The sequence below is a fragment of the Gymnogyps californianus genome, chromosome 3, assembly GCF_018139145.2.
Source record: "Gymnogyps californianus isolate 813 chromosome 3, ASM1813914v2, whole genome shotgun sequence".
Lineage (NCBI taxonomy): Eukaryota > Metazoa > Chordata > Aves > Accipitriformes > Cathartidae > Gymnogyps > Gymnogyps californianus.
This window is the reverse complement of record NC_059473.1, coordinates 81460132-81485326: the sequence shown is the minus strand read 5'-3', so window position 1 is coordinate 81485326 and position 25195 is coordinate 81460132. Positions and strand designations below refer to the sequence as shown.

Genomic DNA, 25195 nt, shown 5'->3' with positions numbered 1-25195 from the left:
CGTGGTGCTTAGTTGCCGGCTGGGGTTAAACCACGACAAGTAATAAAATTTCAAGTTTGTAAACTCTTTTTGAGACACATTTCTTAATATTGCCTGAAACGTTTTTTTTGTGGTTTTTTTTTTTTCTTTCCTTACTACTTTACTGGATGTAAGCAGAGTTTTAGTAATGAGGTGAGATTTTATGAATTACATTGCAAACCAGGAGAGCAAGAGAAAATAGCATTTTTCCATTCTACACTCATTCTGTTAATTGAACTTTGTAGTTACATTCAGAGCAGGCTTTTCCACTGTCACTTCAGTTTTGGCAGTGATTACACATGCTCTCTCACTATTAAAACTCTGACCTACTTGATTATGTGCCCTAGCTGAAAAGTATTGTGAAAACAGGAAGTAATTTTAAATGATAAATTGGTATATGTAAATAATTTCAATTATTAAAAGTCCCTATTGAAAAGTTTTTTGCTTTGTAGACCCAAATTTTAGGCAGATGGTGTTGCAAAGTAATTCTGATAAAGTACCAGTGATATTGCTGTTACTCATTGATATTGGTTTGTCATTTATTGGTTACCACAGCACTGTGACTGTATGCATCAATATGTATACATATACGTCTTCTAATAAAGAAGATTGCTATGCAGGACTTCATACTAGATTACTGCAGTGATCCTCTTTATTATTAATTACATATAGACATCTTTTCTTGTCATGTGAAGAGTCTTCTCTAGTCTTATCATAAAAATGTAAAACACATCAAAGCTAAGACTGGCAAAATATAACTCATCTGAATCAATAATTACTACAAGTTACATTCATAAATGTTCATATCAATAATACAACCGAGTCTTATTCTGTCTCTTGGACCAGGCAGGAGGAGAAAGGGTAATTACAAGGAACTTTATGGAAGAACAGATATAAAACTATCTCAATATTTGGAAAAATGATATTTCACTGACACAAACAGCATTTGCCTGAAATGAATATGACAAGAAGTATCTGCTAAAACAGAAAAATCTCCATCTACGCAATACTATTTATGAGGCTAAAAAAGCAAATTTTATTCATTTCTATGATTGTTCAAATGTTTAACCTAGCAATGTCTTACACTTTTCCTCATTTGTCCTTAAAAAGGAAAAGTAAGATCAGCCATTAACAGGAACCTACAGCTTTATTAACTTTTTTTTTAATAAAAAAGAAGGTAAGTATTATTTTGACATATTTGCAACGATGTTGTTACAGCACTTCAAATTTACTTAGAATTTACCATTTGCAGACCAGACCTTCAACTTTTCAAAGATGGTTATTATCAAAGAATGCCAAATCTGAAACAATGAATGTTGGGTTCTTGCAAACACATACATACAACACTTGGTTTATAATCCTGAAAGGGTAGGGGCACAACCCACTAAGGTTCACAAGCTGGAAATCAGGTAAGATTTTATACAAAGGTTATACCGAAGTGGAGCACCGTAGTAGTAAGTCTAAATGGGAGAAACCAAAAAGTTTAATTAGCCCATTTCTTCAGATACTTCAGCTGTATTAGTGTTTTAATCACTTTGAATTGAAAGTCACATTCTGGAACATAACCAGTGTAATTACAGACTCAGTAGTAACATTTCAGCTGCTTCACCAATACTTTTACAAGGAGTTTGAAGAAAAGACCAGCGTACCTATGAAGAGGTATGAATACACACACGGAACAATATTTTAAAATATTAAGCATACCTGTGTTCGCAGAATTTCACCTTTTGACAGTTGCATATCACCAGTCAACTCTTTCACAGTAATGCCTAGTGGTTCCAGACGCTTGCTGAAGTAATTTGTCATTTCAGCTGCCAAAGCCTTCATAGGAGCAACATACACAATCTGCACCAAAAGGACAGTTGCTTGATAAATGAGCAAACCCCACAATGTCGTTTGTTTCATGGCAACCATTACAAATCACAATTTATTGTGAAATATGATGCCAGGCGCTTACAGTGAAAAATCTTAATAGTGATATATGAAAAGTAGTTATCTTTGTTGGGTAAGTGTGCAGCTGTTTAAAGGACAATGGATTTTGTTTATACAGCCTTATCACTTTGAAAATTGGTTCTGCATCAGAGCTAAATGCATTTTCATAGCTTTTTACTCGCATAATAAGATTTTTAGAACACAAATAAGAATAGCTTTAACAATAATGAAGTAAATCAAAACTAGCCTTATCTTTGACTTGGAAAAGTGTAATACCCTTGAAAACTTCCTGATTTCATATTCCATGTATAACATACAATGGGTTTTACCTTACAAGTTAAAAAGCTGTTACTCGGTTCATTAAACTCCTACCTTAAACTCATCCTTTTTGATAACACCATGCTGGACATGCTGGCGAATTTCATGAAGGACTGTCAGCATGGCAATGTTAGTCTTCCCAGCTCCAGTGGGGGCACAGATTAGCATGTTCTCATTTGTGTTGTAGGCAGTCTCGAAAACTATAGATTGGATTCGGTTTAGTCTTTTCATGCCTTTAAAAGCAAGTTGTCCAATCTGTTAAAACAAACAAAACGCATATTCTGGATTTTTCAGATATATATATATGTGTGTGTGTGTGTGTGTCTATACATATATTAATCATAAGAAAAAGAACACTTGGTAACAAAACTTAGGATACCTGTTGAAATATATTTATTATTCCAAGGTTTTTATTCTGAGGTTACCACTCCCACCCAACCCTTAAATATTGAATCCATAAGGAAAACAAAATATAGCAGGATAACATCTTTTAAAATTAATCAAAATCTTTAGCCACATGCTACTTCACTATTTAATTTGTTTTTAATCAAGAGTGTGAACAAAACTAATATACAGTAAAATAATGACCTATTATTAATTAAACATCAGTAAACCAGCAATAGTCAGATTAGAAGAATATACATCTTTAATCTATGATGACAAACTACAACTACTCTAATGGAAGAAGAGGCAGCAATACACACGAACCTGCTGAAGAAACAGATGATTTTAAAAATTATTTATGATTAATTTTGTGCAATAAAGTTTATTTATGCAAACACACCCAAATTCAGTAATAATCTTCTCTTTGCTTCTGAGGAAATCTCCATCTGCAATTGTTAATGTTCAGACCTTCCTCCAACAATACTTACAACAAACTACAGCCTCCAAAAGGAACATAAAACTAGTATGTGTAGTCCCAAATAAACTTTGAGAATGTCTTCAAAAATTAAATTATATAGTTAATACAGGGAATTATAGTTATAGTTTAACGCATGTTTAAATCTTATGGGGTACAAATAATCAATTATAAAAATACTTTGTTTCTCTTGGTCTCTCTGAAAAACGAGATTTTCACCAAGAAAGAACTGCTGTAGACGGTTACACTTTCTGCATTTGAAGATTCTAAAACTTTTGCAACTAAAGAGCAGACCCTTAAGACATAAAATTAATTTTCTGATAAACTTGCTTTTTGTTAGTTACTTTTCACAGACACTTAAAAGAGACTGCAGAACACTGAATTCTTCCCTTTCTACAGATTTAATTACCTGCACTGCTTCTACTAATAATCATGAAAAGTATCTTACTGATATTTTTAACAATTATAATTTTTATTTTAATTGTAGGAAATCACAAAAGTACAAATTCACTGTAAAGAACAGTCCTGAAAGCACCTTCTGAAGATCTCCCTTTCCATTATTCTGGGCGCTTTAGTTAATTTACAGTCATTTGCTATGGTAATAGCCTCTCCAATACTAATAATATTCTTTCCAATTCTTTCCAATACTAAGCAAATTATTTGAGTAGGACCCAATTTATTACTACCTCAAGTAATGCAAGCTTAGGAATGAGAGCTTCATCGGCTGTTCAAATCAACTATTTTATTTAACTTTGCGACAAACAGCACTAGGTCTATCATTTTGCTGCAGCTTCTTGGTAGTAGCCTCATGTGAGAGGCTGATGCAAATTACAAATTTAGGTTAATATACCATTTTCACAATACATGACAACGCTCTACTCTTAAATGTAGAGGAATGATGTACTTAATGACTGGCCAACTGTAGTTTTATTCTAGAGGACTTTGAATATTAAAAACTAACATTTATTGATACAAAAGTCAATGAAAATGCTATGCAATCAACACACTATTTCTTTCTGAAAAATGTGCTTTTCAATTTAGCAGTACCTTTGTCTTAGCAAAGCTTTCAGGTTGAAAACTTCTTGTGCAACACTGAAAAAACAAGTTCCATTCAAATCATGGATTGCATTTGTATTTATAGGATTGACACATCTCAAATATATTCAAATGTCTATTCTAAACTGTTAAGTGTCTTTGGTGAAGAAAAAAAAATAAATGTATCGAATGCAAGTACTTCCAGTACTTTTCATCAAGTTTCTTCAATTTTTTAAGTGGCTGAATTTCAGGATTACAACAGTTTTCACTATTAATGTTCTTTCACAGTTTATTCTGCTTGCAAGATTGCAGGGGGAAAGCTTATTTGTTTTGCACCAAGTTTTGTATAAATAATGTTTACTTGGTGTATCGTCTTCAAAATTCATTTCATCTTCATGAATGAGACTATTATAAAGTGTTAATGGGTCTCCTGGAGACCTGCTGATTACATTAGTGCTACCAGGGTTCAATCAGCTATTTTTATGGCCTCCTTAGTCATTTTAGGTTTCTAATTTGCCTGTTACTTCATTTTGAGATTTCTTGACAGGTCTTTGAAAATGGTTATATTTTTCCTTTTCCCTTTTCCCTCCCATTCCATCTAATTGGTTTTAGAAGCTATTATAAACTATTATAAATACCATAAAGTTCACACTGAGAAACACTGTTTACAGTGTTTATAATAAAGGATCTATGCAGAGAAACTCACAAACACAACTGGTGATTACAAAATTGAACTCACAAAACACTACGTTGCACAACATGTATATTATTTAAAGAAGCAGTTTTTAAACAAAAGCAGAAATACAGTTTTCTAAATGAAGTCCGGTGTATGTATCTTCAGAAAAGAATGACAGGAAATTTTCAGTCACATAGTTGAACACGCGTGGCTTTACACATACATGTCTCCTTACAGTTCTGTGATTGTTAATACCCTTAAATAAAGTATGTCTTTAAGTGTTTTCTTAAACTACTGCCTGTAGGAATATATTGTTCCAGCTTCTCTTAATCTTTAAGCGCGCAGTGTAAGACATCTTTTGCCTCTACATTTGGAAGAAATTACATATACTATAGCCTTGGGACATGCAATTGTTAGCAAAAATAAATAAATATTTAGATAAATAAAAACAATTTCCCGTCTCTTTTCCTATTGGAAAGTAGTAACACCATGGATTAAAACTGACTTGGTAAGCAGCAATAAACAAACAGATGTTCCAGAAGCACCAGAGCAAGCTGTGTAACAAGTTAGAAAAACGAACCTCAACTTGTCTTCTGGAAAGATGCTAAGTCTACTGAAACAGGAACATTAAGAGTGGAATAAAGATTAATAAAAAAATAAAGCCCATAAAAGCCTGGTTAAGAACTAGAAGTATTTTTGTTAATAATGGTATTCTGACCAGAATCTAGACTTTCATTCAACACACTAATTAATTTTCAAGCAACTCAAAAGAAAAATGTGGGCACTGACAAATCAATACACAACATTCAAAATCACAATACACAGTCAATGCATAATGTTCTTTGAAAGGTGACTCTGTAGGAACATATTAAGGATTAAAAAAGCTACAAGAGAAAGGAATTCCAGAGAAAAACAGTATCTTAAGACTTCTTCAAACCAACTCCCCATTGGTTGAAAAAATATTACTGGTTACCCTTCCCCCAAACTTTATTTTATTCCAAACAGTAAGTACAAATGCATAATCCAAAAAGAGTCGTTCTACCCTTAAAAATCAGTAAGAAAAAAATGGACAGTGGACAGAAATGCAACAGTATGCACATAAGTCCACAGTTCGACAAACGTACTAGAAGATTTGCTTTTTAAATTTGTCATTTGCACAAACTACGTAGTTTGAAAGCTGAAAACAATTTTTTTCTCTCTGGCATATTAAAGTCAGTCAAGACTTCTACAGACCAATTCTTTTTCAGATAAAGCAGTGAAATCCCTTCTTGCTTAAAGGACTCATAGCCACTGGATGGCAGAGTCTGTTTTTTATTGAAGGTGAATGAGATGCAACATTCTTAAGCTTTCTATTCCACAGCTGATTTATCCCTAGAATTCTACACAAACCAAAGGAAGTTTAAGCACATCACAATCTGAGTGCTATTCTCAACAAACACATGCCTTCTCAACAAACGCATGCCTAAAATGGTGCCATTTTTACATAAGCATGAATCAATGTGAAAGACCACTGAGAAGCAGCTCTTTCCACAAACCAGATGATACTCAAGGCAGCTCTGATATGAATGTATAAAACCTTCATTTTTACTTCAGTAAACTTTCCAATTCTTTCCCAAGGAATTTACTATTACAACTAATGCATTTATGAGTAAATGAGATTACACTTAATGAAGGTATTCTAAATTAGTCATTTCATTAAAAAGTTATTTGTGTGTTGGTGCTCTAACAGCAATTTAAAAATAGGACAAAACTGTTGAAATCATTAAAGTGATATTCATGAATGAGTCCATACCATTCAATCTGCAGGCAAGCTACAGCTCTGAAACACAACTGCTTTAACAGCACAGTAGTAACAGTGTCTGCTCTAAATAGCACAGGCCATCAGCACTTTAGACAGAGTTTTAGTCATGCAATTCGTTAGCCAGACCTTGTAGTTTTACGGAGTTTAATAAATATGATATGGAAGATACTCACTTTTTTCCCAAGGCACACCTGTGAAACTGCTGTGGTCTATCTATGGTCTATAGTGCTCTCCCTCACCCACAACAAAAAGGTGCTAACTACAAGTTCCATTAAAAGCTGAGATCTTCTTTCACTCTCCATATCACTTTATGCATTAACAGTAGTTGACAGAAACAGCTTGTCAGATGCAATTAACCTCAGTATCACAAATTTTCACTTGGTGGCCCAATGTCCTCTTAAGTCAACTTCAAGGTACAATGCCAGCATTTTAGTAGCAGCTTCTAAATTCAGTATTGGCATGCACAGACATAGCATAATATGTCTTATCTAATGTATGCAGAGCAACACTAGAAAGAAATATAACCATATTTAATTCTTAGCCATTTATCCAGAAAATATGTTTGGGTGCTATCTCCCTTAGAATTACCATATTTTATTGATTTATCTACAGGACATTCTCTTTATATTCCTCATTCTAAATGAGATTTTGTCTTGTCCACATTCATTTTCCAGTTTACATGTAATATTAGACAAATTTTCTCATGGTCTGAAATAAAGAAATAGTCATCTGTACTAATTTCCATAGCATAAAGCAACCTAAAATAAATGTTCTATAATGATGACTTCTTCTGTCATACTATAACAAAATAGTAAGATTACTACCCATTTATCATAAAGATAATCAATTGCACTCAAACCAAGTTTAAACTTTAAGCATATTCCCTACTCATTGGCTTAATTTTAATGTGGATATATTTTAATCAAAGTACCTTATATATTTCAGGTGCAACAAATCCCACTCTGCAGTCAGCTGTTCTATTGTGCTTTCAGTTAAAAAGATAATTGATCTAATTAGTAATAGCATGACTAATCCATGCTGTTTCACAGAAAATCCATGAAATTCAGGAAATGAAGTTCAGATGTCCCTCGTCTTGACATATAAATAATCTCTAGGTCATCTTTCCCCTTTGCTGTACTTTGGAACGTTGTTGGTTAAAACACATATCTATGCATACAGGCTCATACACACACACGAATATATTTCTGTACATATATGTATATACACATACACATTTTAATAAATACATTCCCACTATCCCTCCAACTTTAATAGTCCTCCCTGCTTTCTAATTATGCATGTATACACTTAAAGCACTTTTCTGCCAGTGTAAATCCTATTTTGTTACTGCAGGTATGCTCAGAAATAAACATAGATGTTATACCTCGGGACTTCCACAGCCTCCCTCTCCTGATGACACTTTTCATAATCTGCTACTTTCATGGAGGTGGTAGCTCATGAGATTTAGGAACAATAATAAATAAAAATATAACCGTATAAATACCATAAAGGTAAAATTATTTTTATATTATCTTAGGCGTACTATTTGAGAATATAATTTCCTACCTGCCCCAAAGACTGAAGTGTTGTCTTTCAAAGTGCATATATACATTTTAAGCAAAGGCTCATAACACGTAAAAGAAAAACTGCATGATGTTTGGATCTGCTCCATTTAGCACCAAATCATATCAGTGAGATTTCATTGGACTTAGGGGGACAATTTTTGTAGGAACAAGTAGCATACACAAAGATACGAAAATTATACAAGCGTACCAAACAGAGCTTAGGATTGGCTTTGGGCCGTAATCAGCATTACAGTTTCTTCAGGTAAGTACAAATTATTTCTCATCCACAGTGTAGTACCTGAAGAGTTATGTACTACAAAGGAAGCTTGGAGTAAAACACCTTAGACAGATGCAAGTAACAAAAGGCACCAGAGAACCAGCAGCTGCTTTCAAAGCTGTACATGCTACAAGTGACTAGACTAGAATTAAAAGCAATTCTTGCATGGTATGGCTATCCATGTCACTATTAGTGGTAATCACAGATCACAGAATCATTTACGCTGGAGATCATCTAGTCCAACCCCTCCTGTTCAAAGCAGGATCACCTACATCAGGTGGCCCAGGACTATGCAGTTGGGTTTTAAATATCTCCAAGGATGGAGACTCCACAACCTCTCTGGGCAAGGTATACCAGTATTTGACCACCTCACAGTAAAAAATTACTTGCCTGTGTTCAGATGAAGTTTCATGTGTTTTAATTTGTGCCCATTGCCTCTGGTGCTGCCACTGGCACCACTGGGGAGAGTCTGGCTCCCTCTTTGTTAATCATTCTCACATCAGGTATTTATATACACTTGTAAGATTCCCCCTCAGCTCTCTCAGCCTCTCCTCACATGAAAGATGCTCCAGTCCCTTAATTAGATTAAGAAGCCAGAAGGAATTCCTAGAAATGACAGATAATGAACCATAAGGGTAAAATTATACTCTGACATCCTATAGAACACAGAATCACAGCCCATGAGACTTTCCTGAGTATGCTTTTAATTTGAATTAAACATCATCTTTTAGAAAACTATGGAGTCTTGATTTTTAAAATTATCACCACATTCACTGGTAAATGCAATAGGTATTTAAGTAGCAGTAGCCATCAGAAACCAGGGAAATTTTTGTAGTTTCAAGTTATATTAGTGTCATTAAACTCAAAACAAACACTGCAAAATTCTCCTAGATTGACAGACAGTTCACAAGAGTAAAAAAGTATCCTGGGGGGGGGGGGGGGGGGAATCTATATATATGTTCACTATATAGGAAAAGATTACCTCTGCTTAAAGCTATCATAGCACACAAACTATGAACATTGTTATGGTTTTACTTTATTTGGAATGCTGCTTTTAAATCCTGATTAAACATTTCCCCTCCAGACTTTCAGACTTCATGTTTGCCAAGATACTGAAACTGTTATTTTTCTGACAGTTATTCAGTTCTCAGAAACGTGAAAATTCTGCACAGCTCATAACAGCGAATGCTCTTCAACAAACAAACTTTCATTAGCGAAGAACCAGTCTCCAGAAGAAGTCCAGAACAGTTCCATTAAAAAAAAAATTGCAGTGAAATCTAGTAGTATATTAGTCTCCTACCAACTATGGTAACATAGGCACTCCTTGAAAAAAATAATCAAAGAATAAACCCCCCCCATGTCTGGTGGGTTTTTTTTTGTTGTTTGGTTTTTTTTTTTTTTTTAAAATCATCAGTCCTACCATCTGCTCTCTTGAAGAAAGAAGAGAGATCTATTCAAAAGCAAGAGTTTTTAGGGAAAATATTTAACTTCATGTATGACAGCTAAGAGCTAACATGCCTGAAGTAATTTCAACAAAAATCCTTTTAAGTCTATAGACACACTGCCACCAACATTGTCTAAACTATTCTCTTGACGAGCTATGCTATACAAACAACTGCAGCAGTCATACCTTTTCTATAGATTTCTGAATTATTCAACCACTTATTGTTGTATTAGAAATACAACATTGAGAAATATTCTTTGGTTCAATGGATAGATTAAAACCAAAGACTTCTGCACGTATAGACTCAAAATCAGTTTGATGGAAATGATGGGAAAGCACCATAGCTCCAAGGCTTTCACTGCTCTGAGTTAAAATACTGAAACAGCTTGGGGAATCTCCTCCCCCCACTGGGAGAATTGTTGTGCACCTCAGCCTAGTTATAATATGACAAAAGATTATAGGCAGAATGATTATACCCTCTGGTAATTTGATTTGAGGAAATGGATAACAAAGTGTTTCAGAAAGATTCTTCCATAAAAGCAACTATTTCTACAGCACAGCAAATGTACATAAATTTTGGCATCCAAATAGACACACAGGCAAGATTGTGATTTCAGTGACACTATAGTAAACTCAAAAGTATCTGATGTCAAGAGAATTATTGCAGATTATAGCAATGAAATGGAGATCAGAACACAGCCTCCTCTTAGAGCTTTCTGATGCCATTTGTGAATTACACACACAAATTACCTTGAAGTAATGCAGCTAGTAGGAAAATAGCAAAAGGAAAATTGGTGACAGTTGTGGCATTTCCTAATAACATCAGAAGTTAAAATTTTATAAGGATAAAAGGATTTGAGTTTAATTTGCTCCCATTTCATCCATATTAACAGTATCAAATAAAGAAGGTTTCTTTCCTTTAAAATTTAAAAATAACTTAATGCTATACAAAGCTAAGTGCATGGAAGAGTGAAATATAAAAATCTCTATGAAGTTTAAAACATAAAATGTTGTTACCATTAACAGCAAGGTTCCTCCTGGACTGCTATGTATTGACACCTCCACTACGACCATCTCCCTGACTCTTGTAGATGGAGCAATGAGGAAACTGATGTTTATATGCCACAGCCTATTCTACAGATGTTGTTTTTCAATTCGGGGAACACTCTCATAATTTCTTATACTTATATACAACTAAAACAGACTCCTAGCTCTGCTGATGGCATATCACTCCCTTAATTTATTCCCCTGGGAAAACACAGTGCATCTCTTTAAAAGGAAAGAGGAAAAAAAATCACAGAGGTACACTGTCTCAAAAGTAACTGTAATCAAAGAGTTAATACAGAAAACTCTTTTCTAGTTGTTCAAGAATATAGACACTGCAAGACAAAGGGAGAAACCCAACAAATACGAAGGAGAGATAACGAGGGCATCGTGAAAGGAATTACATATGTTCTGGCCATTGGAGAGAAAAAAGTTACTCTACTAACATGCAGCGTAAAAACTGAAGCCCTTTTATGCAACCAATATAAAAAAGGTTTCGCTAACTTTTTCCAAATAAAGAGATTATATGATATGAAAGTACACACAAACTACTTTCAGAAAAGTTGAATTCTTGCATGAATCACTATTTCTGAACTAGTTGGCAGAATTCTGAAACAACCTCATCATATCAAGAGAGATCTAATTTATTCTTTTCCTTCCATATTCTTGTTGCAGTTTCAAAAGAATATGTCACTACTAACATTAAAAAAAGAAAAGAAAAAAGATTTCTAAGCAGTAAGTTGTTTTAATGAGGGCATACCTTCATCTCAAATAAAGTGTGGCTACTGCAACTAGCTTAGACAGATAACTGGAAAATCTACTAGGGATGGAGAGTACTGACAGAAAACGGCAGATAGTTTTTGGCCAAACCTGAAAAATGGTGACCATGAGGAAGAGACAGACATCAGACAAAAGGGATCAAAGTCCAGACCCTCCCATACCACACAGACTTATGTGAACGACTGAGGTATGGATCAGGATAAAGACACAAAACTTTCTAAAGGGCTGCATCTGGGCATTTCCATTCAGCAATTCTCAGGATTTAGATTAATGGAAAATTAAGACATGGAAAACAACAGAATCACAAAAACTGAAAAGCGGATGAAGAAGATAGTTCTTGCTTTGCAAACAGCACTACAGATTTAACAGAGCTTTCGCACGTACTTGGAAAAGGATACATGCTACAGGTTACAACTGGACCAGACGTTTTGTTTTGCTGCTATAGTAGCTACTGATATGCAAAACAGTCTTTTTTCTGATGTAGGCAAATTATGGATGCAAAACTTGAGAGAGGCATTCTTATTTAGCTTAAAGATACATTTGACAATAAGCCAAAAAGTCTCCATCCAAGGAGTATGCATGGCAGGGAGACAGTCTCATGCTTAGAGGTCCAGAAGGACAAAGGTCCACAAGTGTCAAAAGCAAGGGGAAGAAGAATCAGGAACACAGGAAATTAACTCCTACATAGTCTCAGATGACTCAGAAAAAACACTATACTTTTCAGATTCAGGGAACAAAAGCAGAGGAGGAATATTTACACAGAAGTTTCCTTCATTATATTATGTTCAATGATAAGTAATTCCTATGAACAGCTAAATAAAATCTTCTTCCTCTATATTTTGTTTCCTGCAAATGAAAAGTTCCTATTTTCCTCCTCCAGATTAATTTCCAACATGCTACAGAAGAAAGAAATGGTTTCTACTATTAGCGTTGTTATTATTATTATACAAAGCACACCTATTTATTCATATGAAAAGAAAAAATAACTTCACTCTTATTTGATGTGTTCAGTTCCAATATTCTAACTGAAACATTAAGTGGTAGGATAATTCCAATTTTCCAATTAGAATTCAGAAAAAGCATTTTGCTAGAACAAGATACAAAACACACACACACAAAAATCTGTTTCCTGCTTTAAGAGACTTTACATTACTTGTTGCTCCCTGTTGTTCTGCAGATGCAAACAACCACTACTCTTAAAAAATTTTAAAACTTCCACTATATTAGCAGTTACCATGTGATCTTGAAGTTAATGGAAACTGCAAGTCTGAGATGAATAGCCTATCAGATATAGTCAGTCTTTTAGTCATGTAGCTCCTCTATCCCAAAATCTTTTAAAAACATTTAAAACTATTTGATGATTTCTAACTGAATCCCTTGATGGACAATTTCAGTCCCATTTTTATTACTGAAAGACCTGGGACATTTTTGTCCTAGATAAGAGATTCATGTCTCAAGGAGAGTACTGAAACTTGTGCTAATTAAAGACAAACATTAAAATCAGACAAACTATAATTTGTCTAAAATAGTTTCAGTAAGAGTTAATCTTTTAAACGTTACAGCCTACCAGAATTAGCATACACTTCCCTCATCTTTGAAAATTCTCACTTTGAGATTACATTTCTCAAAAATGAGAAACAATTTTGGTCTTGTGTATAATTTTAATTAGAATTTAAAATACTCTCCTGTCTTTCTCTTTAAATTGAAGACCAATTACTCCTAAGAACGAAAGCTTGCCTTCAGGTATTCTATCGAAGTAAAGCAGACTAGTGCATTCTTCTTCCACGCTCATACTATGAAATTCCATTGAGAAATGGCTGTCCCCTAAACAGGATGCAGCAGAAGCACATTATTCACTCTCCAGTCTTAATCATCAAAATGACTAAAACTACTTGGAGTTGTTTTCATTACAAGCTTTACAGATCTCTGCATGTGCTTTATACCAAAAAGTCTCTATATTCAGTCAATGGCATAAATGTATGTCCCTAAAGAATGCAAAATGAACACTTAACAAGTTGCTTTCTCAATTTAAATATTTCACTTATTATGATCATTTAATGAGGTCAACAAACATAACAGGTGCAAAGTCACCAGGTAGATATAATTGGATTTCAAATATTACAGTGATTAAGTACAAGAGGAAAAAAAATGCTGTGAACCAGAAAGCTGGATTTCTTTGAGCTACGTGCAGCTGCACTGTGGCAGAACATGTCTACCTGAAATGCTTCTTGGATTTTTATTGGTCATTGGTATTACTCTACAAAATTTAATACATAAATAAAAGTCACTCAATTTACAGTCAGTTGAACATCACAGTTTGGAGCCTAAATATTGACTTCCTTTGAAAGCAAATTTAAACCTGTCTTTAAGAGCAGGGTAACAGCACTTCATATTATTATATACTTTTAAAGTATAGATATCTTTCAGTATTTTTGTTTTTAAATAAACTCTGATTAATTCAATACTATTTTATGCACACAAAGGCATCAGCTCTAACTGTTCACGTAGAAATGAATATTTAAACTGTTAACGTAGAAGCCACTTCAGGATAATATTTTCAAACTATTTACTTTAGCTTGCCCTTAACATAAGATATAAACTATTTCTTCCTAGTAATACCTAACAAAACCCAGAAAAATTAACAGAGTGCTCTGAAGGGTAATTATAGTTGAAACTAGTAATAATTTTAACACATCAAGTAAAAATGAAAGAATGGCAAACAGAAGAATATTCCCAGAGGAGTAACTATTGCTGTCATAATCTTTCTACAACTCAATTTTCTTCTCTGTTTCGGTTAATTTCACACTACTGCTAACCAAGAAGGCAGTACTGTTTTACAATATAGATGTTAAACGACTTTTTCCTAAATTTTACAAGGTAAGACTACAAGCACAATCAGTCTTTTTTTTCTACAAGAACACAGCTATTTTGTTCTCCCAAATCTCAACTAAACCAGCAGCATTCACGGAAGTTTTTCTACCTGATCTACCATAGCAAAATAAAAGGTAGGTTAGGGATGATGAACTTGTGCGGTAAGATCACCAATGTGTGGGAACAATAAAAGTTCAAGTATCAAAAGACAAAAAGAACAACAGTTTTAAAAAATATTTGGGAAATCTGTATAATGACTTCTGATTGTAAAACATATTTTTGTGTGCGCATTACCATCCACAGCGAATCAAATACGCTACAATGAAAAAAGAAACATATACTTTCACAAAACCCCCTGAGATCCATCTCTCAAACTCAGCCAAACAAAAACCCAGAACCTTGCTCTTTGGTAGCATAATCTCTTCCATACTGACTGCATCCTTTAGTAAGACACTATGCACAATGTAGCTGAGACTTTTGGCTGCCATATCTGGGTTTGTTTTTATTAAAACAAAAACATAAAATAGTTACGAGAATGAGAAGCTTTCACAGACCCCTGTTGCTCAGAAGTGGTGCTCTTTTGCACAAAAAAACACCCCAGATTTTTTTTTTTTCTTTTCTTTAAGTATTCAGAATTAGTTTCATTGGTTGAATCTTTACACAAATTAAAATCCTGGCAGGTAAAAGCAGGTACTTTGTTAGATTACTTCTAGCTACAGGCAGATGCATCTATTTCCACAGTGGCTCAGCAGGTGCTTTTCAGCAGCTGGTGCCCTTTACTGGTTTGCCTTTGTAAGTGTTCCCATCAGATTTTCAACCATTTCAGAGGCAGCACTACACAATATACACACACTTGGCAGCTGTGTAGAAAATGAAACAGGCTTAACGTTTTATTCAAATCAGATGCAATTTTACCTCATGTTAATACTAAAAAGTGCATTTCCCTATTCATATTTACTATTTGCATGAAAAGGAGCAACCAAAATCCCAAATAACTGTAAGAATACGCAACTCTCACATGACAGTATCTACTAAAAATTTTTCAGCAATTTTTGCTTAGTATATCATACACAGCCATGCTAATTTAAAGAACAGACTAAAAGAAATGAAGTTCTGTATATTCACCAGTACACATATTCTCACTATTAGACTTTGACCCATATTGTCAATTAATTGTTCTTGTCTTCAACCTTATACTGCCCAAGAAGAGATAACTCAGATTTTACAGAGCTATTCTCAATAAAAAAAGTTGTACATTACTAGTACTTAGAATAAACAGAGTATCTATAAATGAGAAGATCTGTTTAAGTTTCAATTACAACTTCACTAATGAAAGGACATTTGAAAATACTATTTTATATTCACAAGGATTTTTTCTTGCTGTATTTACATTTACCAGTGTTTTTCGCATATGTTTTCATTAATATCAAGCCTTTGAAAATAAAAATGTGCGTAAAAACACAACCCAGACTGACATAACAAAGAGCATATTTATCAGTTTTTCATAGCATCCTTGCCACCCTCAACATCTCCAGTGTCTTAAATGTGGCTTGTTCACGTAACACAACCATCAAACTTCTAAGATGTCAACAGGCTCTTATATGAGTACGTAAACAGATAAGCCAACACCAAAAACAAATAAAGCTATAACGTATTATACAATATACTATCCTAATAGTGTTTAGAAACTGATGTGTAAAGAAAAAAGACAAAAGCCTTCATAATCTTAAAAAGAATAAAATCACAAGACTACAAAATGTCTTCAACTAAACTGCGCGTGACACTAGGACAAAGGCAACTTAAAGAACAAATAATGCGATCATATTTTAAGCAGTCAATTTTAAGACACTACAAGACAGGGAAAGGCATTAGGTTATAGCTGAATAGCAAGGAGAAGCCTATTGGCCAAAAAGAAAAAGGTAATTTTTCACCTTTGTGAAAAGTCTTCTGAAAAATTTGTGTAGATGAGCTAAGACAGCACATACTGCAAAGGAAACCTTCATTCAGCCTGATTCTAAAAGAATCAAAGTTGCCCAGTGTCAAACCAAAGCAAATAAACCTGCTGTGAGCCTACCAAAAGACAGGTTTATGACAGAGGTAGACAGAGAACACTATTTTGGAATAAGAAAAAGGTTACATTGCAAGTTGCTGCACTGGTTGTTTTTTTAAATCAGGGAAACATTGTACAATCTGAAAATGTGGGTGCAAGTGGTTATCTATGAATTTCTCCAATAATCCCAGTAACCCAAAATTTTAAGAAAGTATCTGCATTATTTCCCCATTCTTATGGGACAATAATAAAAGCCTGTTTTCAATGTACTCCTCTGGTGAATTTTTTTCCAATTTCTATAAAAATAATCTGCTTTTAAATGACCACATTACAGCGATTCGATCCACAATATCATACCAAAACTAAAAGCCACATCATATGAATAGGCCAAGGAGGACGTAGTTTGAGCAAATACAGGCTTACATCTGATCAGTTATATAATGCCTAGCTCATGAGCGGCATGATGTATTTGCTTCCTTTACCTTCACTTCTCCCCATCCCAAAAGAGGTGAACTATGGCATTACTTCCACAATGGTGGATTGAGACAGGCTGTTTCAGTATGTATAGGCTGCTGCTCAGTGAAAGCTGCTTTTTGCTCTTCACAAAATCTGACATAAGATCATACTTCGGTTCTTGTCTCTCTCCAATTATTCATCATCTTCCTCTCTTTTTTGCATCTTACATACATCTGTATAAGGGACATAGATCAGCTTGACTATCTTTTTTGCATATAGATCTTTTTTGCTATTTACAAATAAAAAAGTAAAAATCTAGCAAGCTGAGGGAAGCAAAGGGGACAGTATATAAAATAGTGGCGATGGGTCTGTTAAAAAGCATCTGTTACTTTAAAAATCAACTCTGCATTAATAGGAACTATATATATACACACCCCATATATGTGTTGTATACATGTGTTGTGTATATATATAAAATATACTTTATAAATACATTTTTGGAATATCTAAAATTTATATATTACTCTTTTTTATGTCTGTGATAATCTCGGACTGAGAATGGAAGAAGCATCATGGACTAAGGCAAAGACTTCAGTCATGTCACACCTGCCTAACGCAGAGATGTTTCAGAGAAAATAGTTTCAATTTCTCATCCTGTGTTAAGAGACAGGTCCTCTCAAAGACTATTATAGTGTCAAACACATCTTTCTGCTGAGTCAAAAATCACAGTTTTCAAATGTTAAGGGTATACCACAATCCTTACTGCCAGGCACCACTGCATTTCAAAATGTTATTTTAAAATAACCGTACAAGTTACAAAATAAAATGCTCTGGAGGAAACTCATGAAATGGCTAAGAGATGAACATAGCCAATACTGTGTTCAGTTCTTAAGAGCTAGCACACACCTGGGATGTGTATCTCAGGAAAAGAAGTTGTATTACGGGTTTTGTCAGAAAACAAAATCTCAATCTCTGTTTCTTGCTTTCTTATTTTTGGAACAGCCTTGATATCGCTATCCCTGATGACATTTCCCTTTCTTTTTGTGTTTTACTATACTTTAAAAAAGAAAATCTTTATCTTCAGTATACCTCTTCTGAGACAGTTCATTCTTTTCTCTCTCATTTCAGCACTAGCATAAGCTCTTATTCTGATGTTCTAGGAAACCTACTTTATATATTTTGATACATACTTCAGAGGTGCAAAAACACTCTCATTTCAGGAGAAAGTAGATATAGGTAGAACCATGTTCATAATGATAATCTCAGATTACTGGACAAAATTATCCATCTGTAAAGTATTTCTTGATTACATATTTATTCTTTTATTATCTACCTACTTCATTCCTAATCTTCCCTTTTGGTGTTAGTTTTCCACTAACAGTTTCTTCTCAAACTCATGGCTATTGGAGGGTAGTCATAATCCCTGATCCTCCCAAGCTTTGCTCCTAAGAATTCTGCCTCGCTGGAGCTGGACATCCACGTGCCATGTTAAATCAAGGAATTCAGACTTTCACATTTCATTCCAGAATTAATTCAAAGTTGTACTACAACATTCATAAAGCCTTGCTATCACTGCAGTGTACCTGTATTTCAATTACCATATCAAGTCTCTCTCTTTAAATTATTTAGATCTGTTTTGTTTTAAAGGTGTTACCCAAAATAAATCAGGTTAATAATGTGGCATGCAATAAAATCAGTGATTCTGTTGAATAAAAAAAAAAAAGCATCTTACTGGCAAAAGAATATTAGTATTTAAACTAATAGAAAGGTCTTATGAGTCCAGAAAAATGCTATGGTATCATCTGTAGTATTAAATGCTGTATCAATAAAGTAAGAATATTTTTCAAAATACTTTTCAGAGATTTATCACAATGGGAAGATGTTTGCTATTGCTGAAAGAAAAAGAACTATTCGGCATTCAGGAAATCATATAGTGATATCTAAAAATTGGAAAGCCGCAGTCAAGTGAGGCACATGTTTTAAAAATATTACATTCAATGAGTTGTATTCGAGTACAGCAGGTGTCTTCCAATAGTGAATTAGTAGCCAGCAACAGAACACATGTTTGCATTTCTCCAACATCAGATTATAGGTAAATTTTTAGACCAGAATACCACTTTACAGGTTGCACATCGTAGCAACAGATCTTTTTGATGAAGAGTTAATAAACTATTTCTAGTAAGAAATAGGATTTTCTTAATGGAAAAGATGATAATTTTACACAAGACTGACAATAAACTGCCGGTTTGGCATGAAGCACGTATTTTTACGTGCTTTCAGCCAAAGCGACAGTATTTATTCAGACAATTTAAACAAAAAAATGCACAAAAGCCTCAGCTAAGGCTAAGTTAGATATTCAAACAATTTGATGCAGAAATTGTAAATATTATACCTGGAATTCTAAAGTAATGATAAAATACTCATTTAACTCACATACTGAAGAAAATTAAGCCAGAACTTGTAGGCTTTAAGATTAACATCAGTGTAGAATCTTAACTGCAATATTCTTGTTAACCTGTTATTGCACATATTCTACCTTCTTTGGACCCCCACGCATGGAATATGAAGACAGACTGCAATTCCTAATATACATTACCAGCTAGTAAAAACATTGTATCTTGACCTACATGGTTTTTTACCTTGTCTTAAGTTGGGACTAATGATTACAGAACTTGTAAACTTTCCTCAGAGCAATTTTCTAGTATACTTCATTGGATAAATGACAAGATTTCAATAAAATTAAAAGTATTTTAAAAAATTGTTCAATTCAGTCCAACTGTCAATTGCTGTTTGGAAAATATGCAACTGAAATATACACTAAGATCAACTTTGGAATAAATGGTCCAACATACTGGATGTGAAAAATGTAATTCATGTAAAAACGTCCATACTTCTATTCAGTAGACTTCCCTTGTACAATTCTAAAACCAAGAAAACATTACAGGGAAAAAGGGAATATTGATTTTGTAATAATTCCTTCACATAATGCAGAGAGAAAAAGAAACATTTCTTATTTAGAGCTTTAAGTAGTGCTAGTAAAAGGAAATGGAGATAACATGAAACAAAGAAATAAATCCTACCCTGAACACCCACTTTAGGTAAAAAGCTGAAGTCATTTTTCACCAACAGCAATTTGTTAGATAAAACCTGTTTTCACAGTCTTGAAGAGGAACTTTCCCTGACCTGACTTTATGACTTTAAAGGTACATTTATTTGGCAAAAAGGCTGGCACAAAACCACCTTTATAGTAAGTACAAAAAATATATTTCACTAATGGTCAAGCTGCACGTCAAGCAGCCAAAGCTACTAAATCTAAGCTTGCGCCTACTCCATTTTTTAAATTCTTGTTATTGAAACAACCTAGCTAGCACACCACTTTCGCAAGTAGTAGTACCATAATACTTCAGACTAAACTGGTGTGACCAATCAGCTACTTATAAGCCATGTGTGCTTGTACTGTGGTGAAAACACAGCTCCCCAAATAATAATAAAGGTTAAGAAGAATAATTATCTACAAATCGAGTTGGGGGTGGGATTTGCTGCCTTGCAGTAAGGCAAGAACCCTTCCCCTTTGCGATTTCTTCTGTGGGACACAGTGCACTCTTCTGCCATTGAATGCCAGAGATGTTCCCGAGCAGCAGCACAGAACCCTCCATGCAAACCACTAGCTCCTGCTCCCAACTCAACAGGGGTAGGAAATAAAGAATCTGAGATGACATAGGTGGAGTTAGACTGTGGCAGGAGGTGAAGCAGTTCAGATCATAGCGTAGAAAGGTAGGGGTGACAAAGCAGAAAAAGGAACAACACAGATAACAGGAAAGTGCTAATGCCAGCAGTTTATGACAGATGCTATGGTGTGCTTTTATGGCTGCTAAATTGTGTAAGGTTGGCCACTCCTGATCTCGTATTTGCAGTGCATAATGGGATTAGGTAGGAATGGTAGGTACAAAAATTTAGATCTTTGTCAGTTTGTATCATGAGTTTCATCTTAGCATCTGTATTCTTCCAGGCACTGATTCCATGACACTTCAGAAAAATCTGCCTGTGGAATAATTTAACTAATCATGAAGTTAAACTCTTTAGAAAAGCTCTGACCCTTTGCAAGGAGCTCTAACTAAACTAAATACTTACTTTGAAAATACTAGCCATAAGATTTCAGATAGTGGCAAACCTAGCTAAAATGCGTTATTTCATCATTCTGGAGTGCAGTGGAAGGTGCATCTTGACCACACTGCCAGTCCTATAAATAAGAACCTCCTGTTAATGTCTGTGCTAGTTTAAGGCATTGCTGCTCCCTTTAGTGTTGGTTCATAGAAGTTTTGTCATTTTGCCTTAAATTTGTACAAAAGAAACAAATAAAAAAATGAGTCTATACATGTTTAAAATGTGGCTAAAATGTGGTTTGTTAGAATTAATTTTTAGAGGAATACATTTCTCTCATCTCTTCTCAACCTATGTTTACATCAACTTAAGGAAATGAGAAAAATGTAAGTAATCTGAACTAATACTTAAAAACATTTAAAATGAAAGATAAGTTCAGCTTACATGATCCAGAGGTTTACCTTTTGGCTAACAGTTCAAAATAGAAATGAACTCCTTATCATGAACTCAGTTCTGACCTTAAGAGCTTTGAAGATTAAATTTAATAGTGTATTCTGCAATATGCATGTTACACGGTCAAACACTCCACCCAAACTACTGACAATGTGATCAAAATCACATAACTCATGAGAAATAGAGTCCTTAAAATAACTTTTGTGCAAATGAAAACATACAGACTAAAAAGAAAAGAAGTTCCTATGATACTTCAAAAATTCTCACATTAATATTGAAAGTTGAAAGTGAAACATTTTTCGAAAGAATACAAACTAGCCCATTTTAGACTAATTCTTACCTTCCCACTTTTAAAAGGAAAATTAAAGGTAAATTAAATTTTTTGACAATTAAGTTTCATTACCAGCATTATGTTATGTCTATACCTCACAGATTCTCTTGTAGAGCTCCTTTGTCTGTTAAAAGACAGAGGTGACACAAATGCAAACTAGTAGCCAAATAACAGAATTTTCACCTGCTAAGTAATGTGATTAAGTTGAGTAATGAAGACTTTTTGTCTTTAGTCTCTGCACTACCACTGACTATCACCTGTGCTGTCCATTTGAATACTTATACTACTACCAGCTGCATTTTCTAAACATACTTCATCTGTGAAATGCACTCAGCTATATAGCACAGCTTCTTGGTCTGTCTTTGTACGTTCCCAGACCCAGTCTTGTAAACGTACCCAATACAAATCATTAGTGAAGAACCAATTTTATTTTGTATTGCTACTATTCTTCTCACGCTCTTTCTTATTGGTCACACCTCATAGTCAGGTTTACTTATTTTCAGTCCTTTGGGAAAATGGATGCAGTTCAGTTTTTAACCTTGAATAAGCAAAGGTAGCACTGGAAATTTTCAAATCAAGATGTAGGATTCCTTATATTATCAATGGCATATAAATTTCTTTCCCTTAAAAAGAAGTCTACATTAGCCATTAAAAAACTTTCCATAAATCAAATCTAAGTAGAAGCACACTTCCCTGTACAACACAAGAAATGAGAATGTCAGCTGTATAGTACTTCTCCTGACTACCTACCCTCTCCACAGCTGGGCAATGTAGTTTCCAAGTGAAGAAGAGCCCAGGAGAAGGCCTAGGAAATTTTCTAATTGTACAAAAATTGCTGTACACTATACCTGAAGCGATGACCTGTATGTCCCACAGATGTCCCTCAAGTTTCAAAGAGGGCACGTGTTTAGATGGAAAGGTCAAAATCTTCTGTAGTGCAAACCCATTTTTACTTCTGCCAACTAGTCACAGCTTCTCATAGCAAGCAAAAGAAAGCTGGACCTTACAGAACAGAGCCTGGTATTACCAAAAAAGTATATCACAAACGAAGGGGATCACCATCTTTTATTGTTATTCTGTAGGCAAAGTAGCTCCAGAGAGGTTACCAGCAGTTTATAACAGCTGGCCTCTCCCCAGCAGGCTGACACCCTACAGCTTTAAGAGCTGAAGGAGGACTCCTGTCCCCCACCGCGCTGAGTACCTGGGGCTCCGACCTGCCCCACCACCTCCTCCTCCTCCTCCTCGCAGTGGCTCTGTTGCAAATGAGAACTTAAGTGCTTAAGTCTGAAAGTAAGTCAGTAAACTATTCTTGGAAAGTAGAAAAGTGATCTATTTTCTGGATATAAAAAGATAATTTTGCAAGGAGAAACACCTTAGAAAACCCAAAATATTTGTTTCTTTGAATACTGGGACTAACAAATGTTAGTACCTGAGGCAGAGAAACACAGCCAGAGGTGGCTCTTGGCAAGGCAAGAAACTCACCAAAGTGTAACAGAAATGGGACTGGTGAAATGGAGAACAGATGAAAACTAAATGAATAAACTCAAAGGAAGAAGAATATTTATAATTTTTAACCCATCAGGATTTCTCCATAAAACAGCAAGCACTTGGAGAGCTGGGATAAATACCCTTGTAACAGCAACAATAGACGGTTTGGTTGTTCTGTGCTTTTTTTTCCTGGGGATCTTTATTATTACGGGTTGCATGTATATTGACTCGTTAAAACAGAATGAGTACCTTAATCTATATGTTTAGACCAGCTTAACGTCTTACATCAAAACTCTACCACTAATGGCATCTCATAATAGTCAATAGTAGCAAAACTCTCAACTTCCTCATGATGCCTTTAGATGCTGCTATGAACTATCTACAGTTGTATTTACTGTCACCTCTCCTCCTTGCCCATCTGTTTATATTTTATATAATCCTGCAAACATATCTATACAGAGATAGAAGAGCGCTATCTTATAAGCACCTATATATGCTAGGGAGAAAGCTAAAAAAATATTATTTTGCTGCTTTTGCTTACACTACTTTACCAAAAAGAATAAAACCTATTGACAGAAAAACTTCTTGCCCTCTAAATTAACTTGAGTTAATTGGCAAAAATTTTAAGCACCAACCAAGATTTTATGAGCTTAGAGATCTAAAACAGCCATATAGAGAAAGCAAAAAGAAATTTTGCCCTAACCAAGATATTTACGTCTTGACCAGGTATATCTTAAACACCACACACATTGGCAATTTCACCCTCTTTACCTCATTGAGAAAAAGGTGCTATTCAACAAGATTCAAATCTATGAGTCTCACTAACAGAAACAGGAATCTGACAAGTCCTGCAGTTGGACAAACTATTCATGAATTTGTCATCTTTTGTTGCAAAATGATATCAAAGTTGGGGGTGGGAATTAAATACATAGGTGTTCAAACATTCAAAATTGTATTTGCTGTCGACACTCCTATTTCATCTCCTGTAATAGGAAACATATGGAAGAATAAAGTTCTGAAGAAGACTGTTTCTATTTCAGAATTTCACTGTAAAACTGAAAAGTATACCTCTTGATGATACACAATCTATGAGGGAGACAAATTATTTGTGAAATTTGTATAACTGATGCATTTTGTAACATTTATTTTAAACATTGTATATTTAAACATGTAAAAATCTGCAAACCATTTCTTTTACATATTTATTGTTCTGTCTGAACTATATTTTTTCTGAAACAAGTTATTGTCTATTGAAATATTGGTACTTCTTGCAAAAAGTTTACAGATTAGTAGGTAGTATTTAGCTTAGGAGAGACATTTCATTGCAAAAAGCTGTCATGCTGAAAATTGTCATATAAAATGTTGCATTTTATAGCTGCAGTGGCTCAGCTTTTCTATCTAGCTAAGCTGGCAGTCATTTCATAAACATGACATTAGGTACTGTCACCCAAGCAGAAAAGAATAGATTCAGATTCTAAAATTAAACTGTCTTCTGTTTTAAAAGAGTTAAATCTTTATGTAAGACATAATCTTTACTCAAAACCCCAATAAAGTGCTCTGGGTAACTGTATTAGATTTATATTCTCATTTCCTGTTTTCCCACAGGGAAAAAAAAGTGGGAAACATTTTTCCATGTTGTGTGCTGCTGAAAAACTAAGAAACACAAAACCTTCTTCATATGTACATATGGCTTGCT

At 34.4% G+C, this 25195-nt stretch overlaps 1 protein-coding gene across 1 annotated transcript in view; it reads right to left on the bottom strand.

Moving 5' to 3' along the window:
* ASCC3 (activating signal cointegrator 1 complex subunit 3) overlaps window positions 1-25195 on the bottom strand; it is a 273183-nt gene that overhangs the window by 209525 nt on the left and 38463 nt on the right. Inside the window, exons 8-9 of the mRNA XM_050893351.1 lie at window positions 2323-2523; window positions 1723-1863 (exon numbers count right to left, since the gene is read on the bottom strand). Of these exons, the coding sequence (XP_050749308.1) occupies window positions 1723-1863; window positions 2323-2523 (342 nt within the window). The remainder of the gene's footprint in view (window positions 1-1722; window positions 1864-2322; window positions 2524-25195) is intronic.